At 36.7% G+C, this 14131-nt stretch overlaps 1 protein-coding gene across 1 annotated transcript in view; it reads right to left on the bottom strand.

Moving 5' to 3' along the window:
- The window catches only part of Hcn1 (hyperpolarization activated cyclic nucleotide gated potassium channel 1), a 372972-nt gene that overhangs the window by 105630 nt on the left and 253211 nt on the right, over nucleotides 1-14131 (bottom strand). The window contains exon 4 of the mRNA XM_021180688.2: nucleotides 6370-6588. Coding sequence (XP_021036347.1) covers nucleotides 6370-6588 — 219 coding nt within the window. The remainder of the gene's footprint in view (nucleotides 1-6369; nucleotides 6589-14131) is intronic.

Genomic DNA, 14131 nt, shown 5'->3' with positions numbered 1-14131 from the left:
TTTCAGGTCTCTTAAATACAATGTCTTCATTTTTCACACACTCATACCATTGTATTGAACATCAATAATACATAAAATCTTACATTGTCTTCTCCTGGTGCTACATTTCTTTTATTACACTTAAAATTAAGTCTCCATGGTATAGAGTTTCCTATGAGTCTTGTTACTAGTGCTTTGGCTTTCCTGTTTACATCTATTGAACTCTAAAAAAGCTCCTGAAGGAACAGTACTGTGTCTATATGTGCATTATTTCTCAGCCTCTCATAACCAATGTCACACAAGTGAACATCCAATAAATATATATTTACTAGATAGACTATTTTGATACTTAGTGCACGAATTATTTTTGTCTGATGACTACTTGGATCTTACCACCAACTCATGAACTAATATATTTGTAGGATTTTATTCATTTGATGTGCCTATTTATAATGCTGATGTTGCTATATTTGTGCTAGTAATTCTTTTTGTTGGATATTTTATTTATTTATATTTCAAATGTTATTCCCTTTCCCAGGTTTCCCCGGAAACCCCCTATCCCACTCCTGCCCCTGCTTCTAAGAGAGAGGTCCCCACCCACTCAACCAATCCTGTTCTACTGTCCTGGCCTTCCCCTACACTGGGCCATCGAGCCTTCACAGGACCAAGGGCCTCTCCTCCCATTGATGCCCAACAAGGCCATCCTCTGCTACATATGTGGCTGCAGCCATGGGTCTCTCCATGTGTACTATTTGATTGGTGGTTTAGTTCCTGGGAGCTCTGGGGCATCTGGTTGGTTGATATTATTGTTCTAGTAATTCTATCAGCAACTGTTTATGATTCATTTGACCATAGACTGCAGCCGAGGTAGGGATGTATCATATCCGACTTGGTGTTATGACTTGTTTTCTTTAAGAATAATTCTGATTACATGATGTTTATCTCTGCCCACTGGTCCCGTTAACATCCTTTAGTCTGCTTCCCATTGCACTCAGGGTTCTGACTAGACAAACTCAAGTTATAGCTCAGATGAATTAATGCATCTTTTTCACTGAGGGCTCCTATTAGGTGGTTGTTCCCCTGTATATCAGCTTCTACAATGTTAAAACGCTTTACAGTATCTTTATATATTACGGCATACAAGGAGGATAAAGTACATTAAGGTGAAATGTTTGAAAGATATTTGTAAAGTATAGTAAAACAAAGTTTCTATCATTTATAAAGGACACTCAAAAATCTATCCATAGAACAGGTCTAGTTTAAGAAGCTGTCATGTGCATCCGAACACATAGAAACTGCAAAGTACTAAAGAAGGCTTAGTGACAATAAATCTCTAGCACAGTGCATATTTCTGCAATTATAGATACAAGCAACATACACATGGGAATTTAAACAGGTAACACTTAGAACTAGAGCAGAAATTATTATTGAGGAAAAGAACTATTATATTTTTATAAACATTACATATATAAATAGAATATTTAAGTTTTTTCACCAAAGTACTCTTTTATTCATATGAGAATGTTAAAGAACTGAAGCAGTTCAAGTAACCATATTAAGTTAACCCCTTTTTATGTAATGTTTTGCATATATATATATATATATAGGCTATTTAGTTCAGAATAACTAATTGATGTGCTTATACAAACTGAGTGTTATGTATTTAATATATATACATGTACATATATGTATATATACATATATATATATATATTATGAAAAGAGGGTCATGAATTTGAAATGGGCACATAGGATTATACGGGAAGATTTGAAGGGAGCAAAACAGGAGTGGGAACTATATAATTATATTCTCAATAAAATAAAATAAATAATTGAGAATAAAATGAGCACAAGGTTACCACACTCCCATTCTTCTGTACAATTTACTTAGATACTCAGATTCACTAATGATAATATTTGGAGCACAACCAGTTTCACATACTAGAGTATTAAATCCATTTCAAGAAATAGAGTAGACAGGGTATCCTCATGGAAATTTTCTGGGTTAATTAAGAAACCACAGGGATTCATACTCATATCATCTTTGATGGTAAGGAGAAGAAGAAAATGTTTACCAGTTATAAAAGAAACTAAGGGGAATGTTTTTTTTGGTTTTTTTTTTGGGGGGGGGGTTGAAAGCAAGGAATCTCAGTGGTATTGCTGTTTCTTAAAAAGAATCCTAAGCAACATATATGTGTCAACCCTTATTTATGTAAGTACTGCCTGGCATGACTTTTCTAAGTTCAAGAGTATCATGCCTTCAAAGCAATGTTCTGAAGAGAAATGCTATTACAGTGCAGGCCAGCTTACTCATGTTGTTGTAAAGAAGAACTGTACGGTAGGATGTTAACACCTCCTTCTCAGTTTTAACAAAATGCCAGCATGGTTTAAAAGGATCACAGACAACTCTACAAATGGTTCCTGCTTGTTTTTTATCATTGCTCTGGTTATAAGAGCTGTTTCATTATGTAACTGAAGATTTACAGCTAATGCTCGGGATGCTTTACGAGGCAGGAAGTTCCACCAGGGCACGAAGCAGAACATAAGGCCTATCAACTCGCGAATGAAACGTTGCTTCAGCCCTGTGGACACTCACGTTGAAAATATAACTTTTAATACCAGGGGGAAGTGAACAATCTCAGAATTCCAGAAAGAAAGAAAACAAAACATTCAAGAACTTATTTCTAAAATGCTGTCTTTAGACAAAGGGGTGTCTGTGTGCATAAATACTCATATGGTACACAAGCTTGTAATCTCAGCCACAATGGAGACTGAGACTAGAAGACCTCATAATGTCGGTAATTCCATGTCAGTCTTGGCAAGCAAGCAAGACTTTATAATACATAACATAAATATATAATTAAATATAAATAATTAAGATCTTTATGAAGCAGTTTATATACATACATGCAAAACAAAATAATTCAACTGTGAAGGGTATTTTTGGTTTGATTTAATATATGATTTTATATTTTCTACTCATAAATTGAGCAATTTATTTTACATTAACTACACTTTTAATTAAAACTTTTTTGTTTTGTTTTGTTTTGTTTTGTTTACTGGAAGTTGTATAAACTCTTTTCAAGATGTATAAAATTTATTTTGTCCCTTGGGGTCCATTTAATATTTTAGTTCCCTGTTCTTGACAATATGATACTTTATAATTTTTAATTTCATACAAAAAAAATGATCCTCAGAAGGATATTTGTTGTGAATTTAAGGCTAGTCTGAAGTACAGAGTGAGACTGTCTCAACACACACACATACACACACACACACACACACACACACACACACACACAATTTCATTATGCTGATACTACAATCTTGAAAGTTGAGAAAGGACTGAAGGAGCTGAAGGGGTTTGCAACCCCATAGGAATAACAACAATATCAACCAACCAGACTCCACCCCCCCCGCCCCCTGAGCTCTCAGGGACTAAACCACCAACCAAAGAGTACACATGGAGGGACCCATGACTCCAGCTGCATATGTAGCAGAGGATAACATTGTTCGGCATCAATAGGAGGAGAGGCCCTTCATCCTATGAAGGCTTGATTCTCTGGTGTAGGGGAATGCCAGGGCAATGAGGTGGGAGTGGGTGGGTGAGAGTGGGAGCACCCTCATAGAATCAAGGGAAGGGGGTATGGGATAGGGGGATTTTAGGAGGAAACCGGGAAATGTAAATGTAAATACATAAAACAACCACTAAGAAAAATTTAAAAATAAAAAATTTCTTTGTTTTAAGAAAATGTATATTTACACAGATATTATTTACAATATCAAATATATACATATGCATGCTTATAATATAGAAATAGTATATTTACATTAACAACAAAAATGAAAATATATAGCAACATTCAGATAAAAATGATATGAAAAGCCAATGTTTTCTCTTAAAGCAAGTAAGGGAAATATTAAGATGTAAGAACAAACTTCATAATATGAAGTTTTAGTCTTGTGCTCCATAAAATAAGCCCAAATTACACATAATATAGGAATTTCAGTCAAATACCTTTAAATGATTTTTCTTCACAATATAATTGGGATTACTTTGTTATTTTTATTCTTAAAAATCAACTTCAAAGCAATTTTGATAGTTTACCTTTTATTATTTGATCAAAAATTACAAACTTGCTCATTACACTAGTTATTGATATGGTAAGTTTTTTTTTTCACATATCCTTGTTCCCTTTCTCCTCTAATGGCAAGGATTTCTGTAAATCAAGCCACTAACATGATGTGTAGTTGTTTAGAAAGAAGCTGTTTGAAATTGAATCTAAGCTGGCCTCACTCACACTTAGTCTGTAAGTACCAAAGCATTGTTTTCAGAAATGCTCTGTGCCATGGTGAAAACCTTTATATTCCAGAGTCTTTGATACAGGAAGGTACTCTGCATATTGTCCAAAGAACAACATAGCTGCCATGACAGCCACAAAACCGTTATCTACAATGGTGTACTACTAGCAAGGTGTGCTCAGGCACTGGGGACACAAATCTTGTAGGAGTAATCATCTAATAATTGATTTGATCCAAGGACTACACCATGAGACAGAACCCTTACCCAACACTGCCTGGGTGATGAAGAACCTGAGAGTAAATAGCCAAGGGACCTCAGGTAAAACCAGGTACTACTGTTCTGGACAAAGTACCAGCATGCATAGGGTCTTGAGAGGACTATACTAGGTCCTCTTAACTTACATTGTGCTTTCCAGTTTAGTGGTTTTACTGGATACCTGCGTGTGGGAATGAGCAGTATCTGAATCTTGTACCTTCTCTTGAACTCTTTTCAATGTTTTGTCTTGTTCAAGTTCAATGTGATAGTTTTTGTTTTATCTTATTGTTTTTTATTTTGTTTTGTTTTTAAAAGATGAATGAATGAATGAATGAATGAATGAATGAATGAAAACCTAGCCAACAGGGTAAATGTTAACAAATGAACACTCTTTTATAACTGCTGTGGGAGGGAAACAATAGTTCTTTTTCAGTGGAATGGCTTTGGAAATACCAACCACTCCAAGACAAGCCTCACATTCAGGAGTTGTTGACCAACTGATATAAACTGGACTCCACAGTTGGCTTCCCCATCACCTTGGCTTTAGGGGGTTCTGTTGTTGTATTGGGTTTTTTGTTTGCTTGTTTGGTTGGTTGGTTGTTTTTTTTTTTTTTTAAGAGAAGAACTTATAGTTGAGTGTGTGGGTTGGGAGGGGGAGCAGATCTGAAAGGACTTGGGGAAGGAGAAAAATATGATCAAAATATATTTAAGCTTAAAAATTGTTTTAAATAATAAAAACAATGAGATCATAGCTTAATGTAGTTTTGTCTCTTTCTACTCCAAAAGAAGTTTAATATAGCAGTCACTTCCATGAAATCACTGGGCACAGGATGAGAGCTAACAGCTTCATATATGACTTCAAAGACTGGAGAGTGGGATGAGTTGTTTTTTTTTTATTGGATATTTTTTTATTTACATCTCAATTGTTTTCTCCTTTCTAGGTCTCTCCTACAGAAAACCCCCTCTCCCATTTCCCCTCCCCCTGCATCTATGCAGGTGCACCCCCACCCACCCACCCAGTCCAGTCTTCCTGTTATAATATTCCCCTACACTGGGACATCAAACACCATCAGGCCCAAGGGCTGCTCCTTCCACTGAGCCTGAGGGGGTTGTTGTGATGAGTTTTGCACAGATAAGGACAGCCTATCGTGAGCTAAGTGTATGGATTATGACGTAAATTACTATTATAACACACAGAAAGACACAGAAAGACAGAAGGGCAATGCTTGTCTGGCTCTTTCTGCATGTTTTAATTTCTTATAGCATGTATTAGAAAAAGATTTATATTTTATTATTTTTCTGGTAATTAAAATTTAACTCTTAGAATATGGAACCTGAACCGTAGTAACACCTTATATATCTTCATACATGTTAAACATACAATTTTAATAAATGATAATTTATATATTTTATTTTATGTAGATTAGACTAACCTCAAACCCACTATACAGCCAAGGGTGACATCTTGTACTCCTCACTCCCCTGATGCCACCTCTCAAATGTTGGAATGACAAGTCAGTTGCACCATACATGGTAAATGCCATGCAGGCATTAAAGATAGGGCACTACATGCTAGGAAACATGCTACCAATAGAGCTATAACAGAAATAAAATAAGTACTTGGAAAGTTATCTTGATGATATTTGAAAGTATAAAAAAGATTATATTTCCTTAATTAAATATTTAATATTTAAATCTATAGATTTTAAATATTACCTTAAATATTTCAGCTCCTTGCAGTTTTCATTGAGGACCATGTGTTTGCTAGCTTGAATAAAATTCAGTTTTTATGGAAGAAGTTAGTTGAAGATATGAGAGAAGAAACTACATACCTTCTCTTGATACTGCCTCCTTGAAGAGTCCAAAGACTGGATCAAAGCTGTAGCATGGCCAACAAACATTGCATAGCAGGTGGCACCCACAATCATGCTCAGCATGGTAATCCAGAGGTCAGACATGCTGACGGGGGCTTGGGCGCCGTAACCAATGCACAGCATGTGACTCATAGCTTTGAAGAGTGCGTAGGAATATTGTTTTCCCCAGGAATCATTCTGAAACATGAGAGAAGAGAAAATTAACTGAGATATTAGGGTAATAAAAGGCAAAATAAGGAAAACTTATCGGCATAAGCATTGGGAAGTAACAAGTATGGAGAGCAGCAATTAGCATAACTTCTAACTGGATGCTAACCAAATGCCCCAATGATATTCAAATATGGCCTATTAAGATAAAACAGGAAGAACATCACTTTTTGTTCATGTGTGCCTAGTCTTCTTTAATTTTGCTGTTTTTGAAAGTAGAATCCAAGTTGGGATTACTGAACAAGTATCATCACTGTAACACGGTTAAGAATAAATGTAGAGTCTCGTTGAATGTTTTAAGGAAATCATAATTCTCTAGTAAAGGTGTGGGTAAGCTGAATAATGTAGAAGGTGGGTTCAAGTAAAATGAATCCCAACATAAGAATTTAGTCAATACAATATAGATCAGGTTTTACGAATGCAGCCTGATATTTTGCAGCCTTCAATATGTTGGGGTTTTCTTTGGTTGTTTTTTTGTTTGTTTGTTTGTTTTTTAATGAAAAGCAAGCTGGCTTGGGAAATACAGTCGTATCTTACATGACATTCTAAAAATCCTTGAAGCTGTCTTATATTAAGTATGCCTCATACACTTCTGATGTCACTTCAAAACATTTTTTCCAATCTCAATTTTACAGAATAAAACTTGTCAAATAGGTTTTCTCTTGAACAAAATTCTAAGTACCTTGTCTGTATGTTTTGTTGTTCTGAGACTGGGATATTGGTATATGACATAGTGTTTAGGTGTACAAATATGTGCCCTTCTTAAATTCAAGTGCCTTTCAAAGTTTGTCCATCTTCCTAGATCAGGGCTTACATTAATTATGGGACAGCTATAAAATCAAAATGGTGGGTCATTAACTCTGACCCAAAAGACAAATGCTAAAGGTAATAGAATATGAAGAATTTTCACTACACTATTTTATTACTAATAAAACAAAATAATAGTAACAGATGAACAACTTAAAACTTTATAAACTATAAAAATGATACCTGGTGTCACAGTGATATAAAATATATCGACTATATGTTAATCTTCATTGACTAATTTTCAGTTTCACTTCTGCAAATCATTTCTTAGGCTAGCACTATTTATTCAATTTTTAACTCCACTATCAAGGATAACATTTGTAGTAATATAAGGTGCTCTTGACTAATGTGAGATCACAAATACATTTTGATGTATTTTTTTTTAATTTTTGAAGTAAGATCTTTTGGTTGATACTACCGTTCCTGGAGCTATTAAAAGGTTTCATAGGCTGCGAGAACATTAGGATGGATTTTTAATACATCCCTTTACAATGTAGATTTCAGAACATCTGTTCAGGATGATTCACTGGGAATGATTTTTCTACTAAGATTTAACACCATAGGCATCAGTCTTGTGTTTGTCTGAGTTGGAATTTTCATTGTACTTTTATATTATGAGATAACTGGTTATAGCTGCATAGAAGTGCCCAGAAAGTGGATGGTGAAGCATTCTTCACTCAGCTTCCTCTGAGGTGTTCTCTTCAAACCAAGTACTGCAGACACAAACACATCACTGGAAAGGGACATAAACACTGTACGTTGAACTCATTTGTACCTGGTAAATTGCATCAGTTCATTTGTGAACTTGCTCATTTTGTTCCAAGGAATTTTATTACATAGGTCGGTTCATGTATTCATCAGAGCAGTCAAGACATTGAACAGTTCTACTGCAGTGATCATGTCTATTGCTTTTACAGTGAATTTAATGCTAATCTATGAAATGGCATTTTAATTCTCTCTCTGGCATTTCCTGTAACTTATCAAGGTTATGCAAGATGCCAGAGGTGTGTGTGTGTGTGTACATATAACATATGTATATACATATAACAATTCTAAATGTCTGTTCACTCATCCTATAGATGTATAAACACTATCCTATAGCACTGCCCTAGAACATAGATGAAAAAGCTGGTATTGGTGCAGAATCTGTAGGGCTGGAACCCTGGAATTATGGGTAAGCTGGATCCTCCCAGCGAATCCTGTTCTAAAGGCACCTTTAGCTTTTTCATGGCTGCTGTCACCTTCGCTTATGCTGCAGCATTTCCACTACTAACTGGGCCCCATTTATGGCTTGGCCATGTTGGAGACACATGAGATGTCTCATTGTTGATTCATGTCTATATGTAGCCTGCTGCCCCACCAATTTTCAGGCAACTGAATTGCCTCCCACGTACCATGAGTGTGTGTGTGTGTGTGTGTGTGTGTGTGTGTGTGTCTATACTGTTGCCACTCTACAAGCTAACTCTGTTGTATAAGTTGCCAGTAAAATTTACTGAAACTATAAAAAAAATTCTAATGGGAAAGTATTGAGAATGTTGAGATGACAGCAGTATACAACATTAACACATTTCAAGTCCTTTTGAGAGTGAGATTTTGGGCAATTTCAAACTCCCACAATCAGAAAATTATTCTTGTACACATAAATCTGGAATAAATAACTTCTAAAAAGCTACAGGGTGAGGGGGCATGGGTAGGGGTATGCAGAGGGGAAACTGGGAAGAGGGATAACATTTGAAATGCATATAAATAAAATAACCAATAAAATATGTAATGTACAAATATATAGTATGCCATTTTCATTGATTTTATCAAATTTGTGATTTTGGAGCTTTTTTAAAAAAATATGATGTGATGAGATTTAAAAAAAAAAACACACTCAGGAGCATTGGAACACAATATGCTTTCTGACAAAAGAAGCAGCCATAATTAGCAGGCAGAGAGTTTTTAATGATAATGATACATGTTCCTTATTGATGAAGTGTAAAGACATACTGTGGCATTACTTTGTTCAACCCAGAGATTGCAAATGTACAAATGCACACATTTAGTAGTTAAAAACTCAGCAGATTACAAAACAAGATACTCAGACATTTATTTGTTAGGTTATCCTGTTCTGATAGTATAATGGACCCACATGAAAATTTTACTTTGTATGTTATTTGAAGAATATGTCAAGGTTCTCAAATTGTTCCTATTTCAGGAATAAGAGACACTTAGATATTCCAGGAACAAGAAGCACATATTCAAAGAACAAGAGAGTATACTCTATGAAAGTCTTGAACGTACCCATTCTTTGAAAATAAATTATATTCATGAAATTCCAGTCATACCAACAAACCAAAAATCAATTCATTATAAACCACACTACCAAAGACTTTTAGCTATATGTTTTATTCAAATAGCAGCTAAGACATTCTTTTGTTTTATAAGGCCTTAAACCTTTTCTTACATTCACACACAACTTCAATTATGAACCTTTAATGTGGCAACTGTTACCTTCTGGGTATTAACCACCTCATGTGCTGGAATCTGTCCACATTCCAGGGATAGAGTCACATCTTGGGACTCCTGTAACAGTGTACTTTTTCAAACTGCATGATTCATTAAAGTTTTTCTTTTGTACTTGTTGAATGAGAATGAAAAGAAATCAGTTTTGGAGATGACTATTAAATGTCATGAAGAGCGTTACTTTTTCCACGTGGAGAAAGTGCATGGTTAACGAACCTTGACATATTTAGATAGAAGGGGGATAATTAAAGTGTCCAAGAAAATTCCTAGTTAATAGACACTTTTTGTTCTGTTTTCTTTTTCTCCAGACAAGTTTTTCCCTCTGTGCTCTTGATTTTACTGGAACTTGCTGTGTAGACCAGGGTGGCCTATGGAGAACTGCCTGCCTTGGCCTCCTAAGTGCTGGGATTAAAGGTATGCACCACCAGGCAGGAACTAAATGGGACTTTAGTTCTATTCTTATCATTTATTTTTTAGATTTCAGAAGTGTCAGTATAGAATACTGAAATGCCGTAAAGGAAAATCTGTATCTTTCTCTTCTTCACTCAATATTTTTATTATATTTTATTTTATTGACACAGGTCTCTCTTTGTACCCCTGGCTATACTAGTAGTCACTGTGAAAACCAGGCTGATATCAGTCATATATACCAATCTCATCTGTCTCTGTCTCCTGAATGCTAGGGTTTTAGGCCAAATGTCACTAAATCTGTTGTAAGCCTTTTTTTTAGGGTAAATCATTAAGATAACAGCTAAACTCACCTGTGTAAAGGTATCTGTGTACATTTATTTTCTCAGCAAATAACAACATATATACATACATACACAAATCTACACATGGAAATACATAAGATTGACTGTATATCCTATGGAGTTTCTTTTTTTTTCCAAACAATTTTTTATTAAATATTATCTTCATTTACATTTCAAATGCTAACCCAAAAGTCTGCTATACACTCCCTCCGCCCTGCTCCCCAACCCACCCACTCCTGCTTCCTGGCCCTGGCATTTCCCTGAACTGGGGCATATAATCTTTGCAAGACCAAGGTCCTCTCCTCCCAATGATGGCCGACTAGGCCATCTTCTGCTACATATGTAGCTAGAGACACAAGCTTGGGGGTACTGGTTAGTTCATATTGTTGTTCCACATATAGGGTTGCAGACCCCTTCAGCTCTTGGGTACTTTCTCTATCTCCTTCATTGGGGGCACAGTGTTCCATACAATAGATAACTGTGAGCATCCACTTCTGTATTAGCCAAGTACTGGCATAGCCTCACAAGAGACAGATATATCAGGGTCCTGTCAGCAGAATCTTGCTGTCATATGCAATAGTGTCTGTGTTTGGTGACTGATAATGGTATGGATCCCAGGTGGGACAGTCTCTGGAAGGTCCTTCCTTTCATCTAAGCTCCAAACTTTGTCTCTGTAACTCCTTCCATGGCAATTTTGTTTCCCATTCTATGGAGGAATGAAGTATCCACACTTGGGTCTTCCTTCTTGATTTTCATGCATTTTGCAAATTGTACCTTGGGTATTCTAAATTTCTGGGCTAATATCCAATTATCAGTGAGTATATATCATGTGAGTTCTTTTGTGATTGGGTTAGGATAATATCCTCCAGATCCATCCATTTGCCTATGAATTTCATAAATTCATTGTTTTTAATAGCTGAGTAGTAGTACTCCATTGTATAAATGTACCACATTTTCTGTATCCATTACTCTGTTGAGGGACATCTGGGTTCTTTCTAGCTTCTGGCTATTATAAATAAGGCTACTAATAACATAGTGGAGCATGTGTCCTTCTTACCAGTTAGAACATCTTCTGGGTATATGTCCAGGAGAGGTATTGCTGGATCTTCTGGTAGTACTATGTCCAATTTTCCGAGGAACTGCCAGACTGATTTCCAGAGTGGTTGTATAAGCCTGCAATCCCTGCAATGGAGGAGTGTTCCTCTTTCTTCACATCCTTGCCAGCATCTGCTGTCACCTGAATTTTTGATCTTAGCCATTCTGACTGGTGCGAGGAGGAATCTCAGGGTTGTTTTGATTTGCATTTCTCTGATGATTAAGGATGTTGAACATTTTTGCAGGTACTTCTCAGCCATTTGGTGTTCCTTAGTTGAGAATTCTTTGTTTAGCTCTGTACCCCATTTTTTATGGGGTTATTTGATTTTCTGGACTCCAGCTTCTTGAGTTCTTTGTATATATTGGATATTAGTCCCCTATCAGATTTAAGGTTGATAAAGATTCTTTCCCAATGTGTTGGTGGCCTTTTTGTCTTATTGATAGTGTCTTTTGCCTTACAGAAGCTTTGAAATTTTATGAGGTCCCATTTGTCAATTCTCAATCGTACAGCACATGCCATTGCTGTTATGTTCAGGAAATTTTTCCCTGTGCCCTTATCTTCGAGGCTTTCCTCCACTTTCTCCTCTATAAGTTTCAGTGTCTCTCTCTTTTTTTTTTTTTTTTGTTGTTGTTGAGTTCTTTGATCCACTTAGACTTTAGCTTTGTACAAGGAGGTAAGAATGGATCATTTCACATTCTGCTACATGATAATGGCCAATTGTGCCAGTACCATTTGTTGAAAATGCTGTCTTTTTTCCACTGGATGGTTTTAGCTCCCTTGTCAAAGATCAAGTGACCATAGGTGGGTGGGTTCATTTCTGGGTCTTCAATTCTATTCCATTGATCTACAAGTCTGTCACTGTACCAGTACCATGCAGTTTTTATCACAATTGCTCTGTAGTACAACTTGAGGTCAGGCATGGTGATTCCACCAGAGGTTCTTTTATTGTTGAGAATAGTTTTTGCTATTCTAGGTTTTTTGTTATTCCAGATGAATTTGCAAATTGCTCTTTCTAACTAGGTGAAGAATTGAGTTGGAATTTTGATGGGGATTGCACTGAATCTGTAGATTGCTTTCAGCAGGATAGCCGTTTTTACTATATTGATCATGCCAATCCATGAGCATGGGAGATCTTTCAATCTTCTGAGGTCTTCTTCAATTTCTTTCTTCAGAGACTTGAAGTTCTTATCATACATATCTTTCACTTCCTTAGTTAAAGTTACACTAAGGCATTTTATATTATTTGTGACTATTGTGAAGGGTGTTGCTTCCCTACTTTCTTTCTCATCCTGTTTATCCTTTGTGTAGAGAAAGGCCACTGATTTGTTTGAGTTAATTTTATATCTAGCTACTGACTACACTGAAGCAGTTTATCAGGTCTAGGAGATCTTTGATGGAATTTTTAGGGTCACTTATATATACGATCTTATCATTTGCAAATAATTAAGAATGAGGACATCCTGAGTTTTGCAGGCGAATGGATGGAACTAGAAAATATAATGCTGAGTGAGGTAACTCAGGCCCCAAAGGACATACATGATATGTACTCACTACCGAGAAAAATATTTACAGACTACCCAACACACAGTCCACAGAACTCAAAAAGGTCAACAAGCTGAAGAGTCAAAGTGAGGTTGCCTCAGTTCTACTTGGGAGGGAGAAGAAAGCAACTACAAGGTAGGAGGGCGGGATCTGGGGGGGGGGGAGATGGGGATGGGGAGGTACAGAGAGGGGAACCTGATTTGCTATTGGGTGGGAGAAAAGGATTGAAGTCACCCAGGACCCACAGAAAGAATGAAAACATGCAACCTTGGGAGGTAGGAGGTTAGGTGGACTCTCCAGAATATACCAGAGACCTGGAAGGGGAGAGACTCTCAGGATTCAAAGAGTGAAACATTAGATGAAATGCTCTACATTGGGAAGATGGAACTTGTAGAGCCCACCTCCATCAAAAAGACAGGGCCTCAAGTGAGGGATGGGGTTAGCATCCCACAGTCAAAACTCTGACTCATAATTGTCCCTGTCTGAAAGAATTGTTGGGATAGAAATGGAGGGTTCCTGAGGTAAAGAAGGTCCAAAGGCAGGCCCAAAGTGGGATACAGCTCAAGGGGAGGCCCCAAGACCTGGACACTGACACCATTACGGAGGCTATGGAGTGTTCACAAAAAGGGACCTGTCATGACTGCCCTCTGAAAGACTCAGCAAGCAGCTGAAAGAGTCAGATGCAGATATTTGCACCCAGCCAATGGGCAGAACCTGCTGATCCCTGTGGTTGAATTAGGGAAAAGCTGGAAGAAGCTGAGGAGGAGGGTGACCCTGTAGGACTAGCAATCTCAATTAACCTGGACCT

Source organism: Mus caroli, chromosome 13, assembly GCF_900094665.2.
Source record: "Mus caroli chromosome 13, CAROLI_EIJ_v1.1, whole genome shotgun sequence".
In the NCBI taxonomy this organism is placed as follows: domain Eukaryota; kingdom Metazoa; phylum Chordata; class Mammalia; order Rodentia; family Muridae; genus Mus; species Mus caroli.
The sequence above is the reverse complement of the archived record's forward strand: the minus strand, read 5'-3'. Positions and strand labels throughout refer to the sequence as shown.